Here is a 16,766-nt window from a genome sequence, read left to right on the forward strand (position 1 = left end):
GATGACTTGTTCTGAATATGCTGCAGTTCATTCAACTAGTCTTTACTTCTGATATCACTCACTGTGCTTATGTGCGTTTCTATAGGTAGGATACTACAATCCTTTATTATTCTGGTCACTAATACCTGATGAATCGCCCAAAGGCACATGATGTCATAATTTGGACTATTCCACCTATTGATACTTACTGTCACACCATATTATATATGATGGTCGTTTATAACTACCATCTAGACATTTAATGCTGGACACTTGATTACTCCCATCTTATAGGAGTCCCCCGCAAAATACCGTCATTTTCATGTTACATGATTGTGTTTTTATATGTTTGCTTGTATATTTGACTTTTTGCAAAATAAAATAATAAAAAAATATATATATTTGAATATAGTACTCCTTGTATGTGTACTTTTTCGTACGCATTTTTGATCACAAGTATCTTTCGCGGTTGAAAGATGTGTGACGGTCCTGTGATCTGAGCTTCAGTCATTATTGGGCCACAAATACTGTAATGTCACGCTCAGAGTAGTCTGTGTCTAAATACACTGCGTGACATCTGCGCTCAGACCCACGGAAGTCTGGTGTACTTCACAACACACAACAAACAAGAGGGACAATGGAGCACTATTACAACGGTGGGCCCTGCAGCTAGTGAGAGAGGTGAGGGGACACCTCCTGGACTCACATCAAGCTGATACCTGAGCTCCCTAGCCTCTTATATGGAGTGTTTCAACTGGTGTGTTACCCCTCTTATCTTCTTTAAGTAGCCGCATCCATCCTTGAGCTTCCGCCGGAAATAGAATCTTATGTTACTGACCACCAAGGTCAAGGCCAGCGTCAGCACCTGGCAAACCCAGTCAAATGCCGTGGCCCTGGGCTGCCGGGGGGGCCCACTCGCGGTGGGAGGAGGAGTGGGGCACTGCTACTCAGGTGGGCCCGGTGGCCGTACTGTCACCGGCCTCTCCCCCGCCGAGGATCGCGCTTTCAATTGTATCGGCATTGCAGTTGCCGATACAATGGAAAGCAATGATGAGAGACGGAGCGGTGCACTCCCTCTCTCATCATTCTCCCCACTGTGTCTGGAGTGTCCGTGCTCTGACAGGACTGCAGCGGAGCGCGGTGACGTCATCACTGCGTGCCTGCAGTGAGGTCAGATCGAGTGACAGCAGTGGACGCGCCGAGGAGACCGGAGCAGCGGGGGAACGAAGAGAAGTGTGTATGTATTTCATCACTGTGGCCAGACGACCATGGGGCTGTATTCTACATGAAGGTGCCTAATGCTATCTGGCTCTGCACTGTGCTATATGGGGCTGTATACTACATGAAGGTGCCTAATGCTATGTGGGTCTGCACTGTGCTATATACGGGCTGTATACTACATGAAGGTGCCTAATACTATCTGGGCCTGTACTGTGCTATATGGGGCTGTATGCTACATGAGCAGGATGGATAGGGGTATATGACCAGGATGGGGGGTATATAGCAGGATGGATGGGGGTATATGAGCAGGATGGGGGTATATAGCAGGATGGATGGGGGTATATGAGTAGGATGGGGGGTATATAGCAGGATGGATGGGGGTATATGAGCAGGATGGGGGTATATGAGCAGGATCATATACAAGGCAGGAGGATCGTTAACAGAATGGGGTACCTTAGTAGAGAATTTGGTGACATTACCCCCATAATAGTGTCAGCAGCAGATCCTCGCCCCATAACAGTGTGTCATGACCACATTTTTTTGTTAAAATTTTATTTTCCTATTTTCCTCCTCTAAAACCAGGGTGCATCTTATGGTCAGGTGCGTCTTATAGTCCGAAAAATACGGTATGTGAATGTACGCCTGTATGTGTATGTATCTGTGCATGTCTATTTATGGATGGGGCCCACTGAGACTCTTTCGCCCAGGGCCCACAAAAACATGGACCTGGCCCTGTCCTACGTGACTGCACATCTCTAGGAGCTCCTGGACTTCTACTGCCTTTCCAGTTGTTGGAGTCGTGCTTTTGCAGCTATCAAGTTTGTGTTGTGTCGTATCCCCCTGTCTGCCTACCTTTCTCTGCCTGTTTATTATTACATTGGTGGGGCTAATGTCTCCCAATGGCCAATGGCCATTTCACTAGCCAGTGACAAAACAAAGACAAAAGCAAGAGACCTTGTGAAGATGCTGGCTGAAGCTGGCAAGCTTGTGCCATTATTCACAGTGAAATGAGTACTATATCAACATTGGCAGAAAGGCCACTATGCCAGGAAGAAGAAATTACTCCAAAAAAGACATAAAAAGCCAGATCAATGTTTGCAAATGCACACAGGAACAAAGACCTTCATTTTTGGACACATGTCCTGTTGTCTGTCGAAAATAATATTGAACTGTTTGGCCATAATGACCATCATTACATTTGGAGGAAAAAGAGAGAAGTGTTACGTCACCACCGAGGTCCGCTCCAGCGACTTCTGCTCCGATCGCCAGGCAACGCCATGTTCCTGCCGTGAACGGTGCTGGTGATTGGAGAGGAGTCGATGCCAGTGGCACCGGTGGGCGCAGGCTCTGATCATCCACTGGGCTGGGTTATCTTGGGATCTGCAGTACCACTGGCTGACTGCGGGTGGCGTGTGTCTTCCAGCTGAAGTTGCCAGCGTTCAGCTACAGCCAATGGGAAGACACCACACCCTTCTTAGCTCCCCTCCTGTCTGCTCACCTCTGCCAGAGATAGTTCTGATTTCCTGGCTCCTGGTCTGCCCTATTCTGTTTTGTGATTCCTGTGTGCTGACTTCTGCGTGTTTTCTGACTACCCTTCTGCCTGCTGTTTTTGTACCTCGCTGCCCGATCTGGATTTGACCTCTGCTACGTTTTCTGATTACGTCCTTGTCTGCCGATTCTGTCCCTGTTCTGCTATTCCTGGTTTGACCCTGCCTGACGACTACTCTCATTGGACTGCAGCCTTCCACAGGTAGTGATCTCCAGGGCCCTGTGTAATTCCAAATCCCTGTATAGGGGTTAAAGGGTTTCAGGGTTCTGGGGGTCCTGCTTGGTGAGTGGCTTCCATCTAGTCTGTCCATTACATCCCACCTGAGTCTGTTGATCCAGGCAGGCGTTACAAGAAGCCTAAGAACACCATCCCAACTGTGAAACACGGGGGTGGCAGCATCATGTGTAGGGTTGTGTTGCTGCAGGAGGGACTGGTGCACTTCACAAAATAGATGGCAACATGAGGAAAGAAGATTATGGGGCAATACTGAAGCAATATCTCAAGACATCAACCAGGAACTTAAAGCTTGGGTGGAAATGGATCTCTCCAAATGGACAATGACCCAAAGCATACTGCCAAACTAGTTATAAAGTGGATTAAGGATAACAAAGTCAATGTTTTGGAGTGGCCATCAGAAAACCCTTATCTCAATTTTTTTGAAAATTTATGAGCAAAGCTGAAAAGGCTGATGAGAGCAAAGTGACCTACAAACATGGCTCAGTTACACCAAGTCTGTCAGGAGGAATTAGTCCAAATTCCTACCAACTATTGTTTGAAGCTTGGTGAAGGAGATCCAAAACGTTTGACCAAAGTCATACAGTGTAAGGACAATGGAACCAACTACTAATGAAATGTATGTAAACTTTTGACTTTGCAGAAACTAATAAAAATGCCTTAAAACATTCTCTCTCATTATTCTGTCATTTGGCAAATATATATTTTTTTTCCTAATTGACCTAAAATAGGAAAGGTTTATTCTGATTTCATGTCAGAGTGAGAAAAACCTGCAGATGTGTCTTTTTAGAAAGTGTATGTAAACTTCTGGTTTTAACTTTATATAAAGAGTGCAAAACATTTCTTAAAAGGGAATTTTTCTACATTTTTTATTATGTAATCTGAGGACAGCATAAGGTAGAAGTTAAAAAAACATTAAATTCAGCGATCTATCACTTATCAGACTGTGTACTGTAGTTTACTTAAAATTAATGTTTTATCACCAGGTGATTATCACAGCTCCCAGGACTGCTAGACCAACCATGCCCTTCCTCTGATTAGCATCTCACTGTCAATAGTACACAGAGATCTGTGGTGTCGATGGAGTTAAGGTACCATCACACTTAGTGACGCTCCAGGGATCCCACCAGCGATCTGACCTGGCAGGGATCGCTGGAGCGTCGCTACATGGTCGCTGGTGAGCTGTGCAGGCAGATCTCCACAGCGATCAGAGATCAGCCACCAGCGACCCGTGTAATGACGCTGTGCTTGGTAACCATAGTACACATCTGGTTACTAAGCAGAGCGCTTTGCTTATAGTTACCCGATGTTTACCTTGGCTACGTGTGCAGAGAGCAGCGAGCCGGCTTCAAGAAGCTATGGACGCTGGTAACCAAGGTAAATATCGAGTAACCAAGATAAGCCTTTGCTTGGTTACCCAATGTGTACCATGGTTACCAGCGTCCATAGAAGCCGGCTCCCTGCTCCCTGCACATTCAGATCGTTGCTCTCTCGCTGTCAAACACAGCGATGTGTGCTTCACAGTGGGAGAGCAACGACCAGAAAATGGTCCAGGACATTCAGCAACGACCGGTGACCTCAAAGCAGGGGCCAGGTTGTTGCTGGATGTCCCACACAGTGACATCGCTAGCAAGATCGCTGTTGCGTCACAAAAAACGTGACTCAGCAGCAATGTCGCTAGCGATGTCGCTTAGTGAGACGTGGCCTTTAGTTTTTTGAGTTCTGCTACATCTAAGAATTCTGATTGTGTCACATTTGCAGCACCCAGTAAACTAAGTGACACATCCCTGGAATCAGTGTCTCTTTTACTACATCATGCTGCTCTCAGATGGGGCAGCAAAAACCTGGTGACAGATTCCCTTTAATAAATCACAGATTCACATTCAGCAATGTTGTACTAAAGCACATAAAAAGCACCAGAACTTATAGGAAACGTGTCATATAACCAAATGCTATTAAACTGCAGATATAGTGTTAAGGGTACTTTACACGTTGCGATATCGGTACCAATATCGCCCCCATCGGTTGTGTGACACGGGCAAAACGCTGCCCGTGGCGCACAACATCGCTTACACCCGTCACACGGACTTACCCTCCCTGCGACGTCGCTCTGGCCGGCGATCCGCCTCCATTCTAAGGGGGCGGTTCGTGTGGCGTCACAGCGACATCACACGGCAGCCGTCCAATAGCAGAGGAGGGGCGGAGATGAGCTGCCGGAGCACGCCGCCGACCTCCTTCCTTTCTCATTACCGGTGGACGCAGGTAAGGAGATGTTAGTCGCTCCTGCGGTGTCACACACAGCGATGTATGCTGCCGCAGGAACAACGAACATCGTACCTGCAGCAGCAACGATATTAAGGAAATGAACGACGTGTCAACGAGTAATGATTTTTCATGTTTTTGTGCACGTTGATCGTCGCTCATTGGTGTCACATGCTGCGATGTCGCTAACGGCGCCGGATGTGCCTCATTAACGACGTGACCCCGACGATATATCGTTAGCGATGTCGTAGCGTGTAAAGCACCCTCTAATCTTAATAGCATTTCAATGCTGTCAGATGCCTTACTGAAAGCACAGCTACCAGGATGAAATGAACTTTATCCATCCCAGTAGCTGCCGGTTTTCATCATAAAGGCATGCCTGGAGCGGGTAGTCATTGCTCAGTACACAGTGAGATGTGACTGTAAGGGTACCCTGGCTCTCCGATTGACAGCTCTTCCCTCACAGTTGCACTGCAGACCATGCTGTCAATCAAAGTGCAGGGGTGGTTCTTACAACTGCTGCTCACTGTGTACTGTGCGGAGAGTGTAGAAGCTGCAGGCATGCCTTTATGACTGAAAGACAGTTGCTCCCAGGAGGAATAAAGCTTATTTTCTCCTGGTAGCCACCCTTTCAGTAAAACCCCAGACAGCATTGTAACATTATTAACCTGCAGACTAACCCTATATCTGCAGGTTGATGGTGTTTAGGGACATGACATTGCTATAATTCCTTTAAGGCCCCCTTCACACGTCCGTGATACACGTGCGTGTTTGTTCCGTTTCCGTATATATACCGGAGACACGGCCAAACGTGCACCAATGTTAATCTATGATTGTGGTCACACGTCCGTTATTTCATTATGTTCGTGTGTGCGTGTCCGTGATCCGTATGTGTTTGCGTTTTGCACGGATGCATGTCCGTTATCTGCACGGAGCACACACACGTGGACACAATGAAAGTCTATGGGTATGTGCACACACGTTAGTAAACATGTATGCATCTACCTATAGTCCGTGTCCGTTTGGTGTTTTTATTTCTAGTGATGTCGGCTATTCTTTCTATTTCTGTGTATGTCGGTCATCTCCCTGAGTCCGTCGGTCAGTCTCTCTGTCTCTCTGTCGGTCTCTCTGTCTGTCTGTCCCTCTCTCACAGTCTGTCGGTCAGTTTCCCCCCTCTCTCATACTTACCGTTCCCCGATCTCCGGCGCAGCGCTGCACGGCATTCACACGGCTGCGGCGGCTTTTACTATTTTGAAAAAGCCGGCCGCTCATTAAACAATCTCCTATTCCCTGCTTTCCCCGCCCACCGGCGCCTATGATTGGTTGCAGTGAGACACGCCCCCACGCTGAGTGACAGGTGTCACACTGCACCCAATCACAGCAGCCGGTGGGCGTGTCTATACTGTGCAGTAAAATAAATAAATAAATAATTAAAAAAAAACGGCGTGCGGTTCCCCCAATTTTAATGCCAGCCAGATAAAGCCATACGGCTGAAGGCTGGTATTCTCAGGATGGGGAGCTCCACGTTATGGGGAGCCCCCCACCCTAACAATATCAGCCAACAGCCGCCCAGAATTGCCGCATACATTAGATGCGACAGTTCTGGGACTGTACCCGGCTCTTCCCGATTTGCCCTGGTGCTTTGGCAAATCGGGGTAATAAGGAGTTATTGGCAGCCCATAGCTGCCAATAAGTCCTAGATTAATCATGTCAGGCGTCTATGAGACACCCTCCATGATTAATCTGTAAATTACAGTAAATAAACACACACACACCAGAAAAAATCCTTTATTAGAAATAAAAACACACACATATACCCTGGTTCACCACTTTAATCAGCCCCGAAAAAGCCCTCCATGTCCGGCGTACTCCAGGATGGTCCAGCGTCGCATCCAGCGCTGCTGCATGGAGGTGACAGGAGCTGCAGCAGACACAGCCGCTCCGGTCACCTCCACGCAGCTAATGAAGACAGCCGTGCGATCAGCTGAGCTGTGACTGAGGTTACCCGCTGTCACTGGATCCAGTGACAGCGGGTAACCTCAGTGACAGCAGCTGATCGCGCGGCTGTCTTCAGTTGCTGTGTGGAGGTGACCGGAGCGGCTGTGTCTGCTGCAGCTCCTGTCACCTCCATGCAGCAGCGCTGGATGCGACGCTGGACCATCCTGGAGTACGCCGGACATGGAGGGCTTTTTCGGGGCTGATTAAAGTGGTGAACCAGGGTATATGTGTGTGTTTTTATTTCTAATAAAGGATTTTTTCTGGTGTGTGTGTGTTTATTTACTGTAATTTACAGATTAATCATGGAGGGTGTCTCATAGACGCCTGACATGATTAATCTAGGACTTATTGGCAGCTATGGGCTGCCAATAACTCCTTATTACCCCGATTTGCCAAAGCACCAGGGCAAATCGGGAAGAGCCGGGTACAGCCCCAGAACTGTCGCATATAATGTATGCGGCAATTCTGGGCGGCTGCTGACTGATATTGTTAGGGTGGGGGGCTCCCCATAACGTGGAGCTCCCCATCCTGAGAATACCAGCCTTCAGCCGTATGGCTTTATCTGGCTGGCATTAAAATTGGGGGGAACCGCACGCCGTTTTTTTTTAATTATTTATTTATTTATTTTACTGCACAGTATAGACACGCCCACCGGCTGCTGTGGTTGGGTGCAGTGTGAAACCTGTCACTCAGCGTGGGGGCGTGTCTCACTGCAACCAATCATAGGCGCCGGTGGGCGGGGAAAGCAGGGAATACGAGATTGTTTAATGAGCGGCCGGCTTTTTCAAAATAGTAAAAGCCGCCGCAGCCGTGTGAATGCCGTGCAGCGCTGCGCCGGAGATCGAGGAACGGTGAGTATGAGAGAGGGGGGGAAACTTCAGTCACTCGGGGGATTAGCGGTCACCGGTGAATCCTTCACAGGTGACCGCTAATCAGTACTCGACACAGACAGAGCCGCGGTATGAGGATGAAGTCGGGTGAAGTTCACCCGAGTTCATTCTCATCGCGCAACTCTGTCTGCCGTCAGCCGACATTTATAAACGACATTGTGCATCACACACACGGACATTCCACACGGACATTCCACGTACACATACACGTTAATTCCACACGCACACACGGACGTTCTGCACACAAACACGGCTAGCATACGCAATTCACACAGGTGCCACACGGACCATAAAAACGGACACAAAAACGGGACACGGACCCGAAAAACGGCCCGTAACACACGTGCGTGTTTTTCACGGACGTGTGAAGGGGGCCTAACAGACATTGCTAGAATTCCTTGTCCCTATGAGTATGCCTTTGGAATGAGAGCGTAAACCAGAGTAAAGGGTACTTTACACGCTGCAATATCGGTACCGATATCGCTAGTGAGCGTACCCGCCCCCGTCGGTTGTGCGTCACGGGGCAAATCGCTGCCCGTGGCGCACAACATTGATTACACCCGTCACACGGACTTACCTTCTCTGTGATGTCGCTCTGGCTAGCGATCCGCCTCCTTTCTAAGAAGGCGGTTCGTGCAGCGTCACAGCGGCAGCCGTCCAATAGCAGAGGAGGGGCAGAGATGAGCAGCTGGAACATGCCGCCCACATCCTTTCTTCCTCATTGCCGGTGGACGCAGGTAAGGAGATGACCGTCGTTCCTGCGGTGTCACACATAGCGATGTGTGATGCCGCAGGAACGACGAACAACATCGTACCTGCAGCAGAAACGATATTAAGGAAATGAACGACGTGTCAACGAGCAATGATTTTTCACGTTTTTGCGCTCGTTGATCATCGCTCATTGGTGTCACACGCTGCGAAAGTGCAACAAACACAGGGAGAAACAAGTTCTTGGCAGATGTTGTCCTTGGTGGGATTTGAACCAAGGACCACAGCATCAGGGCAAACCATGACAAGAAGCCCTAAGCTAGACCTACCGTCACTACCTAGATACTAAATAATGCAATATATATTCAAATATCATAATAACTGTGTTAATATAGATATGGCCACTGCAAAATAAAGGGCAAAAGACAACAAAAAATATAACATCAATGGCAAAAAATAATATAGCAAAAGAATACCTAATTGCCGACAAATGTGGCTAGGTGGAGAAAGAAAATGTATAATGCATACACACATACAGTCATGGTCAAAAGTGCTGGCACCCTTGAAATTGTTCCAGAAAATGAAGCATTTCTTCCAGAAAAGTATTGCAATCACACATGTTTTGTTTTACTTCCTTTGTGTTTATTGGAACAACACAAAAAAAAAGAAAAAAAGGCAAATTGGACATAATTTCACATAAAACTCCAAAAATTGGCTGAATAGAAATGTTGGCACTCTCAACAGATTATTTGGTAGCCCACCCTTTGGAATAAATAACTGTAATCAATCGCTTCTTATAACTATGAACAAGCTTCTTATACTGTATATCTCAATTGGAATTTTGGACCACTGTTCTTTTGCAAACTGCTCCAGGTCTCTCATAATTGAAGGGCACCTGCTCCCAACAGCAATTTTATGATTTCTCCACAGGTGTTTAATGGGATTTATATCTGGACTCATTGCTGCCACTTCAGATCTCTTTAGAGCTTTCATTTTCCATTTTTCGCTTCTTCTTGAAGTATGTTTGGGGTCATACAACTACACCATATTCTTCACTTGTGGTCCTCTTTGGTTTCCTGGCAACTACGGTATATATATATATATATATATATATATATATATATATATATCTATCTCTCTATATATATATATAGGGTTTTTAACTTCTTGATTATGTTGCACACTGTGTGTGATTTGCTCCTCCTGCACCTGTGATGCCTCCACTTAGTGGAAGTTTAGCTGTATCCTGCTGGAGTAGTAGTCTTTTGGCCTGGGCAATATACAGCTGCAGTTGCATCTTTGCTGTAAGTAATGATATTTATTCCTCTTTTTTGCTTTTTTATATTATTTATTCTGTACGGACCTACAAGCATGAGGTTCCCATGACGAGGGTTGTAGGCTTCCATCTTATGTCCATAATGCTAACAAAAAACCTCATATTTTTATTTACAGGATATAGCCAGGCCCCTTTCTGTTAGGCCTTGCTATTAGAGTTCCTATCCCTATGTAGTACGCATTTGGGGTATGGCTTGGCACGCCGCCTGATCTAATAGTATTGCCGTTGCCTAATAGGCTGCGGGTTTGTGACTGTGCATCTTCTAGTGTGAACAGGGCTCTATGCAAGCCATCAGTGTGTAGTTTTACCATCTAGCAATCGTCTCCTCCATGTTTGGAAGTGTGTGTGATTTGCTCCTCCTGCACCTGTGATGCCTCCCCTTAGTGGGGGTTTAGCTGTATCCTGCTGGAGTAGTAGTCTTTTGGCCTGGGCAATATACAGCTGTGGTTCCATCTTTGCTGTAAGCACTGTGGAAAGAGAAACATCAAGGAGCATCTCTCTGGAGATGGACTTGTAACTTTCAAATTGTTGATATTTTTCAACAATTTTGTTTCTCAAGTCCTCGGGCAGTTCTATTCTCCTCTTTCTGTTCTCCATACTTAGTGTGGCCCATACAGACACACAATGCAAAGATTAAGTCAACTTCTCCCCTTTTTACTTGGTTTCAGGTGTGATTTTCAGATTGCCCATGTCTGTTACTTGCGATAGATGAGTTTGAACGAGGATTTCTTGCCTGAAACAAAGTTGTCCACCCACAATTTTGGAAAGCTGCCAATATCTGGCCCATTTTGGGGAGTTTGTGTGAAATTATGTCCAATCTGCCTTTTTTCAGTGTTTTGTTTCAATACACACAAAGGAAATAAAAATGTGTATCACAAAACAAGACAAAATAATAATAATTTTCAGGGACAAATATGCCATTTACTGGAACAATTTAAATGATGTCAACACTTTCAGTCATACCTGTATCTCCCCAGCCGTGGTGTATCTAGAAGGGAATCTATAGAATGCTCCGGTAATGTCAGGCTGTAGAAATATCAATCATTTTGGCGGTAGACAAAAGGAGGAATAGAATTTATCATCATTTGCACCATAGGTGATCAATCACATTGGTGATTTTTGTCTTCTAAAAACTGTAGAATTTGAAGTCAAAGTATCATGGGATATTTTTGCCAGATAATTGGGCTACTACTTTGAACATTGCACATTTTTAGGAAACAAATATTGGAAAACCAATGGTTTTCAGAAAGTAATAACACATGGTTAATGTATATCGTTTGAGAAACAATGTACAAAATGTTCCCAGATATGCAGAAATACTGATACCTGTGGGTTTTGCCTAGTGCAGGGCCAGAGGGGTATTGACTACAAAAATATCTAAGCTAGAACTAGGCATCACTCCTAAAGACCCTGCAATGTGTCGGGGTTTTTTTCCCTGGAGTGTTCCTTTTAAAAAATAAAGGCAATCATTAAAATTCTTTCTTTTCTATTCTAGTTTGTATAAGACCAACCAGGGAAGAGAACGTTTATGTGGAGTCTTCAGATCCTTCGAAAGGTGAGTGTATTTGTGAATGAGAATGATTTACAACTCATAATGTATATATATAACACGGGGATTTATAGGCTTTGGATGAGCACTTTATGGATGTTCAGAAGCAGAAGCAGAACTTAAAATTATAGTTAGTTCCTTAAATTAATAATAGAGCAGCACGCCATTAAAAGTAAGTGAGGAATGGTTTCTTCACTACATTGGTCTTTTATTAGATAATTTAATTGAAATGTACCATCAGAAATGATCATTGTTTAAATCAGTTTTTTTGTTTAAAAAATATTTTCTTAATTTTGGCATTTTTTTCCCATATCACAATTTTTATTAAAAAGAAAAAAATAGATATCTTGTAATTTTTACACTGGCTACTGACGATTTTTTTTACTAATTTTTTGTTGTAACAGGAAACACATGTACATTGGCCTCCATGCACAGACTGTACATCTATCTTTTGTGTTGACTCAACAAATGAGCAATTGCAAAGTTGATTGTGAAGGGAGGAGGAGATGTGAAATGACCTAATGTGGCTGATGGATCCTGTTTTAATAACTGTGTATATAATTGGTACTAATGATGAGTGAGAACTTTAATGTTTGAATCGAGCAGGTCTGACGCTCAGGCAGGTTTGATTTTCACCACATTCAAAAATGCAATTCACACATTTCGTTCAGTCCTCACCTCCGCTAAACACGATTACTTCAGAAACCTCATATCCTCTCTAACACACAACCCCAAACAGTTATTCAACACTTTCAACTCCCTCCTTCGCCCGCCACTGCCCCCTCCAACCTCCCTCATTTCTGCAGAAGACTTTGCCACCTATTTCCAAGAAAAAATCGACCTAATAAGGCAAGTCTTCTCTGCTCAGCCACCACAACCCCTTCATGTAGCTGACCACTGCCCCTCTCCCATAAACTTCCTCCCCACCATCACCGAAGGAGAGCTTGCACGTCTTCTCTCAAAAGCACACCTCACCACCTGCGCACTTGACCCCATGCCATCCCACCTCCTTCCCAACCTCACCACCATCCTTATTCCAGCCTTAACCCACCTCTTCAACCTATCTTTAACGACTGGAACCTTCCCCTCTGCCTTTAAACATGCAACAGTCACACCTATCCTAAAGAAACCTTCCCTCGATCCAACCTCTACTACCAGCTATCGCCCCATATCACTACTCCCACTTGCCTCAAAACTCCTGGAACAGCATGTCCATGCTGAACTTTCCTCCCACCTCTCCTCTAACGCTCTCTTTGACAACCTACAGTCCGGCTTCCGTCCACATCACTCTACCGAAACTGCCCTGACTAAAATCACAAATGACTTGCTTACTGCCAAAGCGAACAAGCACTTCTCTATACTCCTACTCCTAGACCTGTCCTCAGCCTTCGATACCGTTGACCACTCCCTCCTATTACAGACCCTCTCTTCCCTTGGTGTCAGAGATCTTGCCCTCTCTTGGATCTCTTCATACCTCTCAAATCGCACTTTCAGTGTCTCCCACTCCCACACAACCTCTTCATCCCACCATCTCTCTGTTGGCGTCCCTCAAGGCTCTGTCCTAGGACCCCTACTTTTCTCTATCTACACATTTGGCCTGGGACAACTCATAAAGTCCCATGGCTTCCAATACCACCTATATGCCGACGACACCCAGATCTACCTCTCTGTCCCAGATGCCACATCTCTGCTGTCCAAAATCCCGAAATGTCTATCTGCTATATCCTCCTTCTTCTCCTCTTGCTTCCTAAAGCTCAATGTGGCCAAAACTGAACTAATCATCTTTCCTCCGTCTCACCTACACTCTCCACCTGATCTATCTATTACAATAAATAACACCACGCTCTCGCCAGTACCCAAAGTTCGCTGCCTCGGAGTGACCTTTGACTCTGCCTTATCCTTCATACCACACATCCAATCCCTCACCACCTCCTGCCGTCTTCAACTCAAAAATATTTCCAGAATCCGCCCTTTCCTCAATTTGCAATCTACTAAAATGCTAGTGCATGCCCTCATAATCTCCCGCCTCGACTACTGTAACATCCTCCTCTGTGGCCTCCCTGCCAACACGCTCGCCCCTCTCCAGTCCATCCTTAACTCTGCTGCCCGACTTATCCACCTCTCTCCTCAATACCACCCCGCTTCTCCCCTCTGCATGTCCCTCCACTGGCTTCCAATCCTCCACCGTATCCAATTCAAACTTCTAACACTGACCTACAAAGCTGTGCATAATCTTTCCCCTCCGTACATCTCCGAACTACTCTCCCACTACACTCCAACACGTCACCTCCGGTCCTCCCAAGATCTCCTCCTCTCCTCCGCTCTCATTCGCTCCTCACGCAACCGACTCCAAGACTTCTCCCGAGCATCCCCAGTCTCCTGGAACTCGCTGCCTCAACACGTCAGACTATCCCCTACCCTTGCAAACTTCAAACGGAACCTGAAATCGCACCTGTTCAGAAATGCCTACAATCTACAATGAACTCGCTGCCGCCCGACCACCGTGCGGAGCTGCCGCCCGACCACCGTGCGGAGCTGCCGCCCGACCACCGTGCGGAGCTGCCGCCCGACCACCGTGCGGAGCTGCCGCCCGACCACCGTGCGGAGCTGCCGCCCGACCACCGTGCGGAGCTGCCGCCCGACCACCGTGCGGAGCTGCCGCCCGACTACCGTGCGGAGCCGCCGCCTGACCTACACCCCACCTATTGTCTCCTCCCCATAATCCTATAGAATGTAAGCCCGCAAGGGTAGGGCCCTCTTCCCTCTGTACTAGTCTGTCTACTGTAACTTGTATACGTATTTTGTATGTAACCCCCCTTCTCATGTACAGCACCATGGAATTAATGGTGCTCTATAAATAAATAATAATAATAATAATAATAATAATTTTAGTAATGAGCATGATGGAAGTCAATGGGAAATGCCAGCATTCTTCCAGAAGACCCCCCAGGAATGTTAGGGAGGCTGGAAAAAATGCTGAAATTGATGGAAACAGCATGGGGAAAATACCTGGATGCATCTCTGACTGCCAGGTCGCTGCTGGGAAATAAAAAATGACATGGGGTCCCCCCTATAATATCAGGCTGGGAATATCCAAGGTTATTTGTCCTTCCCAACCTAAAAATACCAGCCCAAAGCTGCCCCAGAAGTGGCACATCTCATTAGGCTCGCCAATTTTGGCGTATTGCCCAGATCTTCCCAATTGCCCTGGGGCAGTGGGAATAGGGGTAATATTTTTGGCGGTTGTTGTCAATTGTGTAATGCCAGCTGGCATAAAGCACTGATGTTAGTAACCACACACACAGGAAAAAATTGTTTATTTGAATAAAGGCTCCTCCGCTCTATAGGGGGCTTTACATGCAGAGACATCGCTAGCGATGTCGCTCGTGAAAGCACCCGCCCCCGTCGTTTGTGCGTCAAGGGCAAATCGCTGCCCGTGGCGCACAATATCGCTAGTACCCGTTACACGTACTTACCTTCTTAGCGACGTCGCTGTGCCTGGTGAACAGCCTCTTTTCTAAGGGGGCGGTTCGTGCGGCGTCACAGCGACGTCACATGGCAGGCGTCCAATAGAAGCGGAGGGGCAGACAGCAGTCGCATGAAAGTCACGCCCATCTCGTTGCCGGAGGACGCAGGTACAGTGTTGTTCGTCGTTCCTGGGGTGTCACACGTAGCGATGTGTGCTGCCCCAGAAATAACGAACAACCTGCGTCCTAAACGAGCAACGACATTTGGGAAATGGACGTGTCAACAACCAACGATTTGGTAAGTATTTTGCATCGTTAGCGGTCGCTCGTACGTGTCACACGCAACGACATCGCTAACGAGGCCGGATGTGCGTCACGAATTCCATGACCACAATGACATCTCGTTAGCGATGTCGTTGCGTGTAACGGGGCCTTATCTCTCGTTCACCAATTTCTTATCAAAAATGTTCCCACAAAGCTCCTCCACCTTAATCCACATTCCATGAATGCATCTCCAGTGACTATGAATAGCAGTAAAGAACAGCTAATCACAGGCGCAGGGAAGTGACAAAAACTCTCATCAGTGCCGCCAGCTCAACACTGCACTCCGTGAGACCCAGCTATCCTGATGAGTTGTCGTGGCTACCTGGTTTCTATGAATAGCTGTACCCTACTGCTATTCAGTCGCTGGAGCTGCATTCAGGGATTGGGGACTAAGACTGTTTAGCTTTGTGGGATTATTTTTGATAATAAATTGGTGAACGAGGGATAGTATGGGGGAGTCTTTATTCAAATAAACTATTTCTTGCTGTGTCTGTGTTTTTTTGGGGGGAATTACTGGGTTAGTGTGCTAGACACCTCTCAATTACTAACCCCTGGGCTTGATGTCAGTTGAAATTACACAGCTAACATCAAGCCCTAAAAATATTATTCCAATTGCCACTGTGCCATGTTTTAAAATAGTTTATTTATTTATTAGGTTAAATTAGGCTATAAACACCCTTTAGTGCCACATAAACGGCATTAAAGGGTGGAAGTGTACAAACCCTGCCCAAATGCCTGCTCTAATCTAAGCTCTGCCTCCTAGATCAACTCTCCCAGAACTGCTTCCAGGTGATAATGTGCCGAGCATTGCACCCGCAGGTCTAATATAACATACAGTATATTTCGTGTTATAATACGCACCGAATTATAAGACGCACCCCAAATTTAGAGAAAAAAAGGTAAAAAAAATGGGTCCGTCTTATATTCCGGAGTTGTCTTACCGAAGGGGGGACGGCAGCGGTGGTGGAGTGGTGTCACAGGAGGCAGGGGCGATCCTGGTGGGGTCTGTGCTGGCAGCGGTGGGGTCTGTGCTGGCAGTGGTGGGTCTGTGCTGGCAGCGGAAGCTGCTGTAGCTGTGTGGAGCAGGCCGCTGCAGCGGGTGTCCCAGATGCTCTGTTAGTGGTCCAGGCTTCAAAGAAATGGCGCCCGGAGCGGCTCGTGTGCAGATGTAGCTCTCAGCTGAGAGCTCCATCTGTGCACGCACTGACTCCCGGCGCCATCATTTAAAGCCTGGACTGCCGACAGAGCA

General features: G+C 46.7%; 1 protein-coding gene across 2 annotated transcripts in view; it reads left to right on the forward strand.

The window, feature by feature from the left end:
- PIK3AP1 (phosphoinositide-3-kinase adaptor protein 1) overlaps positions 1-16,766 on the forward strand; it is a 235,529-nt gene that overhangs the window by 171,761 nt on the left and 47,002 nt on the right. For both annotated transcript variants that reach the window (XM_075347214.1, XM_075347216.1), the window contains one exon: positions 11,673-11,732. In XM_075347214.1, coding sequence (XP_075203329.1) covers positions 11,673-11,732 — 60 coding nt within the window. The remainder of the gene's footprint in view (positions 1-11,672; positions 11,733-16,766) is intronic.

Source organism: Anomaloglossus baeobatrachus, chromosome 5 (assembly GCF_048569485.1).
Source record: "Anomaloglossus baeobatrachus isolate aAnoBae1 chromosome 5, aAnoBae1.hap1, whole genome shotgun sequence".
Lineage (NCBI taxonomy): Eukaryota > Metazoa > Chordata > Amphibia > Anura > Aromobatidae > Anomaloglossus > Anomaloglossus baeobatrachus.